Below are 12,096 nucleotides of genomic sequence, written 5' to 3'. Positions count from 1 at the left end.
TTTTAAAGAATATTTTAGGTATTAGTTATTTCTTAGTTATTCAGTTATTAGTGGAAACTTGTATATATTAATGTAGATGCCAGTGAAGGACACAAGTGGGCGTATCCCCTCTTGGGAGGGAGCTGGTTTTGAGCCATCCAACAAGAAACAGAAGTTGAGTCTTCCTCAGGCCCTTGATACCCTGTTTTTGAATGTGACAGCATAATAGCTTTCTGCCCAAACATTGTTGACATGAGCATGTTTGGGCACTGAGTATAATGGCCATTTTGTAAGATCAAATAAGTATAACCACACTAATGCTCAAGATACTCAGTATCTTGGCTGTATCCAATCACAAGCTCAGCATAATATTCTTTTCTCACCAAAGATATTTTATTCACATTTCTAACACAAATGAGTTATTTTGGTTGTGACTTACATAACTAAATCCAAACTGAAAACAAATAGCTTCTTTTTGTTTGTTTCTTTGTTTGCTTGTAGTTTTTTTTTTTTTTTTTTTTTTTTTTTTTTTTTTTTTTGGAGACAGGGTTTCTCTGTATAAAAGAGTCATTGGTGTCTTGAAATTGCTCTATAGACCAGGTTGTCCTTGAACTCAGAGATCCACCTGCCTCTGCCTCAAGTTCTGGGATTAAAGGGGTGCACCACCATGCCTGGCAACTTTTCCAGTCTTTAAGGGTCTGCATTTCCCCTGTTTCTATGCTCTCTTGGCCTTCAGTCTTTTTGTTTGCCTCTGGTTCATTCACACTGGGTACTCTCCATGCAGGTCCAGAGTCTTTCTGTTCCTCTTAATTTCAGTTTCCATTTTCATATCATCCTTTCCATCATCCATGTCACACTGCACTTTCTCCTGGCAATATTTGGGTACCACCACAGTTTAAATTTCTTCAACGACTTTCATTAAAGCATCACTATCAACTCTGAGAATACTTTTAAATATGTTGAGCTCTCTTGGCACATTTTTCTTTCTCTTCTCAGCAAGCATCTTCATTTCCACTTACTCTGACACCTTTACCCATGCTTTACTTGAGAAACACCACTGCTCACCATGAGTAACACACAAACAAGAAGCACGGACACTTCCCTCCATAAATGTGGTACTTTAATAATATGGAATATTACACACCTATTTTTAAAAATGATATCAGGAAATTTGCAGGAAAATAGATGGAATTAGAGAAAAACACCCTGAATGAGGTAACACAGATCCAGAAAAACTAGCATGGTATACACTCAATTGTAAATGAATATTAGCTCTTAAGTAATTGATAATCATGCCGATCATGCTGAAGCCCACCAACCCAGAGAGGCCAATTAACAAAGAGGGCTCTACCAGGGACAAATGTATGTCACTTACAAGGGGGAATTACGATACATTTGAGGGGAGAATAGGGCAGGTAAGGATGGGAACAGGAGTGATCAAGTTCTCAAGGAGGACTGAAGGGAGATTATGGGAGAGACAACTGGAAATGGATGACATTTGGAGCTGATGTAGACATTTAGTGAAATTGAAATTCACTGGAATCTACATAGCTGACCCTAAAGACCATTTTCATCAATGGAGGATATAGAGCCTGGACCAGGCATATTCCATAACCATACAGTGGTGGGACTGCAACATGAACCCAGATACAGTCCTTATACCTATAATGTATCTGGCCAGAAAGATGTTTTGGGGCAATGGAGAAGAACTTTTGGGAGTGGCCAAATAGTAACTGGTCTAACTCTAAGCCCACAACAAGAGTGGGAGCCATGCCTGACACTATGTGGAAAATCAAGAACTGGGGTCTGGATAGCCAAGGACCTAGGGTAGGAAAAATAAGTCAATGAAATGATTCCTAGTGGTATTCTGCTATATTCATAGATTGGAGCCTAGTTCAATAATCATCAGAGACACATTCCCCAGAAGCTGATGAGAGTCAAGGTAAAGACTCACAGCCATACAGTAGGTAGAGAGAGAGCCCAAATTGAAGTACTCTATGAGGTCTCTCAAGTTGGAGCTCAAGGAACCCCATGCAAGTTGGGGAGGAAGAATTATAAGAGCCAGAGGAGTCAAGGACGTTAGGATAATACAGCCCACAGAATCAACCAAGTAAAGATTCTGGGGGTTCACAGAGACAGAAGCAGCAATCCTGGAGCATTGGTCTGTGCTTAGGTCCTCTGCATGTTATGGCTTTTAGCTTGTGGCTTTGTAGGACTCCTAACAATGGATAGAGGTCTGACTTTTTTGTCTGCTCTTAAGATCCATTTCCTCCTACAGGTCGCCCTTGCCCAGCCTTGGTGTGGGAAAAATGGAAGGAAAGAATATGATATGGCTGTATTGATTTAAGAATAAATTTTAAAATGCATATATATGTGTGTGTGTGTGTGTGTGTGTGTGTGTGTGTGTGTGTGTGTGTGTATATATAAGTTTTGTGTTTTACCTTATTACATATAAATTCAAAAGACCACAATAATTAAATAAGAAAGGATCTATACTCTATAATGCTCTAAATGTGGCCAAAATGAATGCCTTTTGCCTGCACCAAAATTACATTTGTGGAGCTTGGAACAGGGGATAAGTCACTGAGTAGCTGTGACTGTTCTATTGTGATTTTTATTTTCCCTCTCTTTTATTAATTTAAGGCAACTTCATATATTGATTATTCACCCATGAACTCTCCTTCTACTCCCTCTTCATTTGTGTGAATATTTTGAGATGTTCTGGTAATTTGGCTGTTATGATGTATCTGCCTTTTCTGCAAAATTTCCTGAGTGTTAGAAGAGTGCTAGATATGGAGATGATGCATAGTTGATATATCAAAAGTGATGCTTTATGACTGGAAAAAACTTTCAGGAAATTTGGGAATTTAGAGATTCTCCAGAATTCTGTACATTATATAAATGCAACACTAACATTTGCTTCTGCTTTTTCTAATAGAAATGAGCATATTAGAAACACAAAACACAGCCAGGCAGTGGTGTCACTGGCCTTTAATCCCAGCACTCTGGAGGCAGAGGCACGTGGTTTTTTGAGTTCCAAGCCAGACTGAACTACAGAGTAAGTTCCAGGGCCAGGGCTATACAGAGAAACCCTGTCTCGTAAACCTCCCTCCAGAAAAATTCCACAGGAAACAACTCATCCTCTTTGAGCTTAATGTCTCTATATTTTGAGATCTTATTGAACTGCACTATTGTTGATTATTCTTCTCAAATACCTGGTGCTGGCCAAGTAGTCAACACGTGGCATTTCTTATGTCTACTGTGTTATTAATTAGTCTAGTCTTTTCTAAAATAATATTTGCAATAAGATTCCTAAAGGGACACCCTAATTTTTCAGGTCTCTGTATAGTCCTTGGTGTAATATTCTGGTCAGAGCATTGTCATCACATAAGTCAAACGATATGTGAACAAAGAAATGGTCAATGCAGTAAATTATCCATATGTTGGGAATTAAGAAGTGTAACTTAGATTAAGCCTTTAGGAACACCATGAGAAAGACAGAGGGAACCATACTGGCTAACCAAATGGAAGGTAAAAATTTGAGAATTCATTTCTGAAAATCTAGGATGATGAAAGAAAGTAGCCTTGGAAGGACATTACAATCTGCTTCTCTTAGTGTTCTCAGGTACACAGGACACTCTAGCAAACACCAATGAAAGGTTTCTAGAAGAGGATTCCAGCTTTTGAATGTCAGAAAAGATTTGTGTGCTCTCAGACACTGGAAGAATATTTGATATTTAAAGCTGTTTTATGTTGGGGACCATTAATTAACATTTTTTCAAGGTGTCCCCAAAATAAAACAGCTGTAAAATAATGAAAGTGAAACAAGAGAGGGAAACTTGTTTTTTTTTTTTTTCTAGAAAAAAAAATCCCTTCTCTCTGAAGGATGAAAGCATGGCTTTATCAATCACAGATGGCACATAATTATATTTGTTTAGATCAAATAGTGATTCAGGCTTTTATTGATCAACAAAACTGCCTACAGTATAATTCTGTTTCTCTGTTTGACACCATTAAGTTAGAGTCACACAGATACATAATATATTAATAGTCCTGGAATCCTCCTTTGTATCCTGAGCACACATAAATTTCTAATTCTACAGTAGATCTTAGATTCTAATTAATAATTCTTACAATATGTAAAAACAAAGGAAAGCAGTACCCACTGTGAAATTAAGTATTCTGGGAGGAACATGTGGACCACAGAGAAGAAGAAAGCAGTCACCCATCTTTGACATTTAAGATCATTGTGATATTTGTTTTAGTTAGGTTTTGACTGCTGTCAACACACCCCATGGCCAAGGCAAGTCTTAAAAAGGACAATATTTAATTGGGGCTGGCTTACAGGTTCAGAGCTTCAATCCATAATCATCAAAATGGGAGCATGGAAACATCTAGGCAGTCATGATACAGACAGAGATGAGGATTCTGCATCTTCATCTGAAGGCTGCTAGTAGAAGACTGGCTTCCATAAAGCTAGGATGAGGGTCTTAAAGCCCACACACTCAGTGACACTCATACTCCAACATGGTCACACCTTCTAATAGTGACACTCCCTGGGCCAAGCATATAAAAACCATCACAACATTTAATCACAATAAAGAGAGGACCCATTACCATAGGAAGGCACTAGCATGCTAGATACAGCTTCCTATGATCATGTGCAGACAGTACAGTAGTAAGGCCTGACAGTGTAATAGAAAGTTCCAGGGCAGTAGCTGTATATGAAGGAACTCTTGGCTACATCCAGGAAACTCACATATCCACCCTCACAATCAAGGAACACGCCAACCCGGCCAGCTGGCTTCTCTATATAGTGGTGCAATGATGGGCAGGTGGTGAGAAGACTGTAAACATCACCGTCCTTCAAACACACAAGAAGAAATGCACCTTCAGATCCAATATCAAAGTTTCTCAACCAGAAATTGTAACAGACCCCTACAGCCCATTGCTCATGGTCCTTCAAATCCAGCTCCCAGTAATATTTTCCAGTGGTAAAGCTCTCTGCTCCCCAGGAAGTACGATAAGATCCAGGTACATCCAGAAATGGAATGTCATTGCGGGGTCTAAAGCTGAGTCTTCTGAAATTAAAAAATCGTCTTGGCTGGCAGTCGAACAGGACTAAATTTTGAAAGAAAATTTTCACTGTGGGAAGAGACAACATTTTCGTTAAAACAAATATTTACATTTGTCAGTTGACAGAGAGAGGGGTCCCTAGACATTTTCTGGGTTTTAAAAATAGAAAGCCTAAGACTGGAAGGGTGGGTATAGCCCAGGTAAATCAAAGTCAAGAGGTTTCCCAAAGAAACAGAATGAGCACACAATGAAAACTTTTTTGAAAATCTAGAGAATCTGCAGAGGTGGATGCCACAGCACAGAACAGCACAGTTCTGTCAGGGGCTTTAGTTACGACCCCTGAAGGCTGTACCCCTGAGTCTCCATGAAAAGTTATTCCTAAGTCCTAGGTCATGATTGCTTTCATCTTATAGTTTTGATTTTCATCCCACTATGCAGATTTGTACGATAAATCTAAGCATGCCTTAGAAGTTGCTCCCTAGTAGCAATTGTCCGCATTTAACTAAATCCTGGTTGCTCTGATATTCTTTCCCTGTGATGTTACAATCCATATTTTGGTCTCCCAGTGTGATTCAGACTGCCCCATGTCTTTTCAACTTGGTTTTTTATCATCATCATCATCATCATCATCATCATCACCATCAATTACTATTATTATTACTATTATTATTATTATTATTATTATTATTGGTATTTTGGATTTTGGATTTTTCGAAACAGGATTTCTCTGTATAGCCCTGGCAGTCCTGGAACTCACTTTATAGACCAGGCTGGCCTTGAACTCAGAAATCTGCCTGCCTCTGCCTCCCAGAGTGCTGGGATTGTAGGCGTGTGCCACTACCCCCAGGCTTCGTTCTATTTTTTATTGCATGTGATAGATGACTTTTTTTGTGATCATTTCTGTAGTTTCTTTGAGATAGGATTTCTTGCTATATACTCTTGACTAGCCTGGAACTCACTATGCCAATCTATCTGGCCTCAAACTCTTGGGCAATCCTCCTGATGCCATGTTTTTAATATTGGGGTTACAAGTGGGTGCCACGATATCTTGTGAATTTTTAATCTATGGAGTATAATAAACTTTAAAAATTCAACTGATAGCTGAGCATGGTTTCACATGTCATTAATTGAAGCATTCCAGAGCCAGATGCAGGTGGATCTCTGTGAGTCCAAGCCCAGTCTGGTTTATAGAGCTGGTCCCATGATAGCCAGGGATACAAAGAGAAATAATGTCTCAAAAAATAAAAAAAAATCAATTTAATACATATTAAACTGTCCGGAATTAATCATTCTGTGTATCTCAAAGAACAAATGAAACTATATTTTTCAGCCTGAATCATGTACATCATTAAATTGGTATTCATTAATCTTTGCTTGTAAAATGACCTTCTGCCTACATATGATTACAATGTGGCTTAACTAGACCAATCTTTTTAGGGAATTAAAATATTCATTGTACAAATGTTATCTCACAGTTCAAGGGCACCTCTGGACACTATATCAGTGCTGACACTCACCTTGGAAGTGGTTGAACCTTGCAGCCAGCCCAGTATTGGGAAGGACACTGAGTTTTGGTTTCATACACTGTGTCAGCTGCACTAACTCACTCCTGCAAGGAGAAGACTTTGATCGGCATGTACTACAGATATTACCCCAGTGATGAGGAGAAATCTTCACTAGGAGCCAAGTATTAAACCCTTGTCATACAACCTGACAAGTGAAGTTCAATCTCAGGAACCAATGGTGAAGGGAGAGGACAGGCTCCTGAGAGTGCTCCTGTGTCCCGCACACATGTGCACTCACTTAGGGATTCCTAACAAACCAAATTGATAAAAGGAAACACTTGCCTGAACATTTTTTCACACAGAACGTTTTCTGATATTAAAGAAACCCCATGGTCAGGAGACAGGGTGGCTTCCTCTTAGATGCTCTTTCCCTTTCTTCTACTACCAGGAAAGTACAGCCCATGGGCCTCAATGATTAGGATTTGAAAACAACAAATTTTAGCTCAAGCCTATTACATACACTCCTTCATTCTTAGGGAAAAAGAAAAGACACTGTCTGGTGAAGGCAAACAGGCTTCATATTCATGAAAACAATCCCAAAGTCATCATCCATAAATAATTATATATTTTCTATGTAAGAAATATCTGTAAATTGCTAAGAAGGCTTGTCCAGCTTTGAATGATAGCTCAAAGTATCCTGGTTTACACTAAGGATTAAACTCACCTTCTGAACAAGTCGTCCAAATCCTGCAAACAAAACAAGGGAAGATATCTGAAGAAACAGCCTACAATGTATTTCTATATATACATAAAGATTTATTTTAGAGACTTATTTATTCACTTTATGTACGAGTTTAAGCTTGCTCCCTTCAGACCCACCAGAAGAGGGCATTAGATCCCATTACAGACAGTTGTGAGCTACCATGTGGTTGCTGGGAATTGAACTCAGGACTGCTGGAAGAGCAGTCAGTGCTCTTAACTGCTGAGTCATCTCCCCAGCCCATAAAGTTTTTTTTCTTTCTTTTCTTTCTCTGTTTATAAATTTATTTGTTCCCTTCAACATTCCACATAAAAATTAAAATAAATTCAACAAACACCTACTGGTTTATATTGTTAGTTACTGCAGTCAGCAGTGGAGCAATGGAGACAGAATAAGAATAATATAAGAGTTTATTTTGTCTTTAGAAAACTTCCCACTTCCTTATTTGGCAAGAACTGGACAATCTCAGGACCAAGCTTATTAGTACGATACAGATAACACAATGCTTAAAGCATGAAATGAGGTCTTGAGGGTTTTATTCTGGAGTCTTACACACCCCTCTTGACATCAACAATAACTGACTTATTGTCAACAAGCAATACCATTTTTTATTGTAAAAAAAATGAAGACATAATAATATAGGCTTTGGAAATAAAGAAAATGGAATTTAATTCAGGGGCTTAATGGTATTCTGTGTACATTGTTTTAAATATCTTAATGAAATGCAGGTTGTTTACTTAGAGTTTAGAATTCCTCAGGTACTGTCATTGTCATAATTTTAGAGCTTGAAAGTCCCCATTCATGTCTTTTCACAATCATATATATATATATATATATATATATATATATATATATATATATGACCTTCATAGTATTTGGACCATAGTAATTTTAATTCATTGTGTGTTGTCTTCACCATTTAACCATAGTCCTTTAAAGTTAACCACTGAGCCTTGTTCACCCTTTCTTAATTACTTATCCAGTAAGTAATATTTACTGAAGTTAATTTAACTGGCAATTCTGAATCATTGTCTTCTACATTTTGCACACAGGGAAATTGATGCTTAACAAGAAGAACCATATATAAAGAAAATTCAGTCATCACTACACTGATTCACCCTGCAAATGTATTTTCAAGTCCCAGGATAATGCCAATGAAGTGGATTAGCACACTGGGATGAATTTTTAATGAAATCAGGCTGTGAGAATATTTGAGAAGCATATGGGTAGGAGTTATACACTGCTTTGTAACAAGCAGCTGTCTGCAAATAGGACTTTCGTTGATCTGGTACACAGAGCATAGGAAACTTTCATTAAGGGTACTACAAAACTGAGGCCTAACCCCTACATGGGGCCTCATTTCTGTAATTTTAGAATTTTGGGTTTAGGTCTCAGGAATCCTGTGAATCCCAGGCTATTGTGCACCACAAAAGAAGAACATATATCAAATCCCCACCTCCCAAAGAAAGCTCAAAAACACAGCTTTCAAACAGAACAAACTTATGGTAGACTACCTTAAAACTGCACTAACATCCAACTAGGGGTAAAATGGAGTGTTTGGTACCAAGAATCACTTAATTTGGTGTTTCAAAGACACAAGCTACAAACATAAATAAATGAGATATTCCATATGGAATCTGCTGACACAATGTCAACAAACTTGCTCTTTTAGGTTATTACAGATATTATCTCTCCAGATTTTTCTTATAACCTGATAATAAGTACAGGGGATATAGAAAGGGATCTCAAATGTAAAAGTCATAGGTGTGGGCCTCAAATAATCAATCTGTTTCAAGCATTCTTCCATGCTTACCTGCAGCAGCAACACCTCATATGGCTTCTGGGACATCGCCTTCAGCTCCTGATACAATTCTATTAGTTGACTCCTCTTGTGGACCATCATGGCTTCACTTTTCTTGAGCTCATCTAAAATAGTATTGCTTTGATTTTTCATAAACTCCATTTGTTGATTCTCTTCTTCATCGTTGGGTGGATATAGTTTGCTATACTCTGACCTGATCATTTCCTCCCGTAGGGTCAAAAAGTCCTGAAGGAAAAAGAACATCCTAGATCACATCTGGGGAGTATTTGGTCCTCTCCACTGAGTTCTTCTATGTTTAAATTCACCTACAGGATCCCGTCAGGGTGCTGCACACACTGATTTACTGTCCCCACTTTTCAGAAAATGTCAATTATATGATATTATACATTTGTTATTAATAGCAGGAGCAAACAATCCATCCTTTAACCTTACCATTTTCTTCTATTAAATGAGTTTCTGAGATATCTAGGAAAAAAGGTTTTGATTCATAATATGTTCAGTCAAAAACGCAACTTTGGGCCGGGCAAGGGTAGTACACACCTTCAATCCCAGCAGGCAGATTTCTGACTTTGAGGCCAGCCTGGACTACAGGCTAAATTTCAGGACTGCCAAGGATACACAGAGAAACCCAGTCTCAAAAAACCAAAGAAGAAAAAAAAAGAAAGGAAAAAATGCAACTTTGCACATACATAGTAACTGGAATTCTAAGTGGAGTCATTGAGTCTGATGTACTCTGCTAAACACTCAGAAAATCACCCGTTAATATCAAACTTTTCTGCCACTTGGCCAAGCCTTTCTCTGTGTGTTCAAAATTGGATTTTGCCTTTAAGAATGTAGGGTTAACAAAAAAAGATTTCCTAGCGTCATCTCCCATGTCTGATCCTCCAATTTTGAATGACCAAGTTTGCAAGCTATCTGCGTCTGGTTGACTTTACACATCAGGCTCATACCTACCAACCATCCACGAATTGTTCTCCTCTCTGCATTTACATTCTTCTGCTGAGCTTGGATCTTCTGCAATAAAGATGCCATTTGCTTTTCAAGTTTCAGCTGTAATATATAAATTAATTCATTAATTAGTAAATAAATATCATCCATAGATAAATAATGAGTTATCTGACAGAGAAACTCTAGCACTGAACACAATTACAATAGAGATGGTAGAAGAAGGATCACAGTGCTGTTTCTTTTTATTTTTAGTAAATATTGGACTTTAGTTTTCAGAACATAGAATAACAAAACACAACCACCCTGGGCTCAAGTAAAGTCATGGACTGTCTGGATAATTAGCATTTGATTGGGATCCCCACATCCTTCTAACAAGCTCATTCCAATGTACTTTTGGGATTTTAGTCTCATGTCACAAGGACTTTTTAAAGATGTAAATTTAGAACGATTATACTTTTCAGTGACATGAATATAATTAATCATGAAACTAAAAATGAAATTTATACTTATGCACCTCTCAAGGAATGTTTACATTTTATAGTCATCCCTCATTCCCTCTTTAAAAAGTTCCAAGATTTGGAGTACAATGGATTCCTAAGAACCAGGACAAGCCTCTCCCTGTGGTGTGTTAAGCCTCCCTCTCTCAAGCTCTCATTCTTTTTTTTTTTTTCTAGAAGCATCGCTTACCATTTGCTTTGTAACACGCAGTTCAATGGTGCAGTGTCTGTGACCTCTGTGATCCTGGGAGTCAGAACACAATTGACAGAGGAGGGCACTGCTCTTACCACAGAATTTTGTCTTTCTCTCCCTGTGGATCACACACTTGTGATCCTCAGAACTCAAATACTTCATGATCCTGTGTTCTCTCGCAGTAGATTCCAGAGTCTTCATAGTGATATGATTTATGAACATCCGAGGGGATGGTTCCCTACATTCAGGGCAGAGGTCTGGGATTCTGATATCTTCTGAAGAAAGGATGAGACAGGCCTTGCAGAAATTATGGTCACACCTTAACAAGACTGGATCCATAAAGATGCCTCGGCAAATCAAGCAGGTGAGTGCTTCCTGGGAGGTTTGCAAAATGTCTGACTCCATTTTTCTGAGGGGAAAAAAGTATAATTATTATTATTGGAGCAGAGAGGAGTAAGAGACTAGACAATATTTGATTCAACTTGTGATTAAATTCTTATTATGGCAATAAAAACTTTCTTAGTTTTTATCTTTGCCCAAGAAATTTTCCCTACATATTGCCTGACACCATTCTAGATCTACCATCTACGTTCCTACTGAAGACTTCAGCCAAATTGGTATGTTTTTAAAGGACAGAGACATTCCTCTTCATTGTTATAGAGAAAGAAATACCATACTGAGGAGTGATCCAAGTCCTTCTGCTCCATAGGCCAGCCTTTCACTGCAGGCATGTGAGTAAACAGCTCCTTCATTTGTTGTCTATTCAATAAAATACACACTACTTCATGCCTTCTCTACTAAATACTTTTGTTTGGTATCTGTATTAGTTTGGGTTCTCTAGAGTCACAGAACATATGGATAGTCTTTATATAGTTAAGGAATTTGTCAATGACTTACAGTCTATAGTCCAACTCCCCCACAATTGTCAGCAGCACCTGTGGATGAAGTTCAAGGATCTAGCAGTTTCTCAGTCCCATGAGACAAGCAGGCAAGGAAGAGTGAGTAAATCTTCCTTCTTCCAATGTCCTTATATATCTCCAGCCAGTGTATAGTCGGGTGGGTGTGGCCCAGATTAAAGGCTGTAGTTCTCCATCAGAGGGTGTGGCCCAGATTAAAGGTGTGTACACCATGCCTTTAATCCCAAATGACCTCGAACTCAGAGATCTCCTTGTTTTAGCAACTATGCTTCAAGATCTCCATACCGAGATCCAGGTGAGAAACTTATATCTCTGAGCCTCCAAATTAGGATCATAGGTGAGCCTTCCAATTCTAGACTGTATTTCATTCCAGATATAGTCAGGTATCTTGGTGTGACT

At 38.3% G+C, this 12,096-nt stretch overlaps 1 protein-coding gene across 1 annotated transcript; it reads right to left on the bottom strand.

Annotated features, from left to right (window-relative positions):
- Positions 1-4,636: 4,636 nt before the first annotated feature.
- Positions 4,637-10,981, bottom strand: LOC127689664 (tripartite motif-containing protein 43A-like). The gene is made up of 5 exons (XM_052189327.1): positions 10,778-10,981; positions 9,134-9,367; positions 7,285-7,307; positions 6,573-6,664; positions 4,637-5,124 (listed from the first exon to the last, which is right to left on the bottom strand). Exons 1-5 carry the CDS (start codon positions 10,979-10,981, stop codon positions 4,637-4,639), a joined length of 1,041 nt encoding a protein of 346 aa, XP_052045287.1.
- Between the last annotated feature and the right edge of the window lie 1,115 nt (positions 10,982-12,096).

This window comes from Apodemus sylvaticus, chromosome 7 (genome assembly GCF_947179515.1).
Source record: "Apodemus sylvaticus chromosome 7, mApoSyl1.1, whole genome shotgun sequence".
In the NCBI taxonomy this organism is placed as follows: Eukaryota; Metazoa; Chordata; class Mammalia; order Rodentia; family Muridae; genus Apodemus; species Apodemus sylvaticus.
This window is presented reverse-complemented; position numbering and strand designations above follow the sequence as displayed.

Excerpts from the sequence above, each read along its gene's own strand:
- LOC127689664 (XM_052189327.1), bottom strand. The coding sequence starts at position 10,981 with ATGAAGACTCTGGAATCTACTGCGAGAGAACACAGGATCATGAAGTAT. Across the intron at positions 7,308-9,133 it reads ATGAGGTGTTGCTGCTGCAG|GATTTGGACGACTTGTTCAG; the intron begins GTAAGCATGGAA and ends TTTTGTTTGCAG. Across the intron at positions 5,125-6,572 it reads AAGGTTCAACCACTTCCAAG|TGAAAATTTTCTTTCAAAAT; the intron begins GTGAGTGTCAGC and ends CTCTTCCCACAG.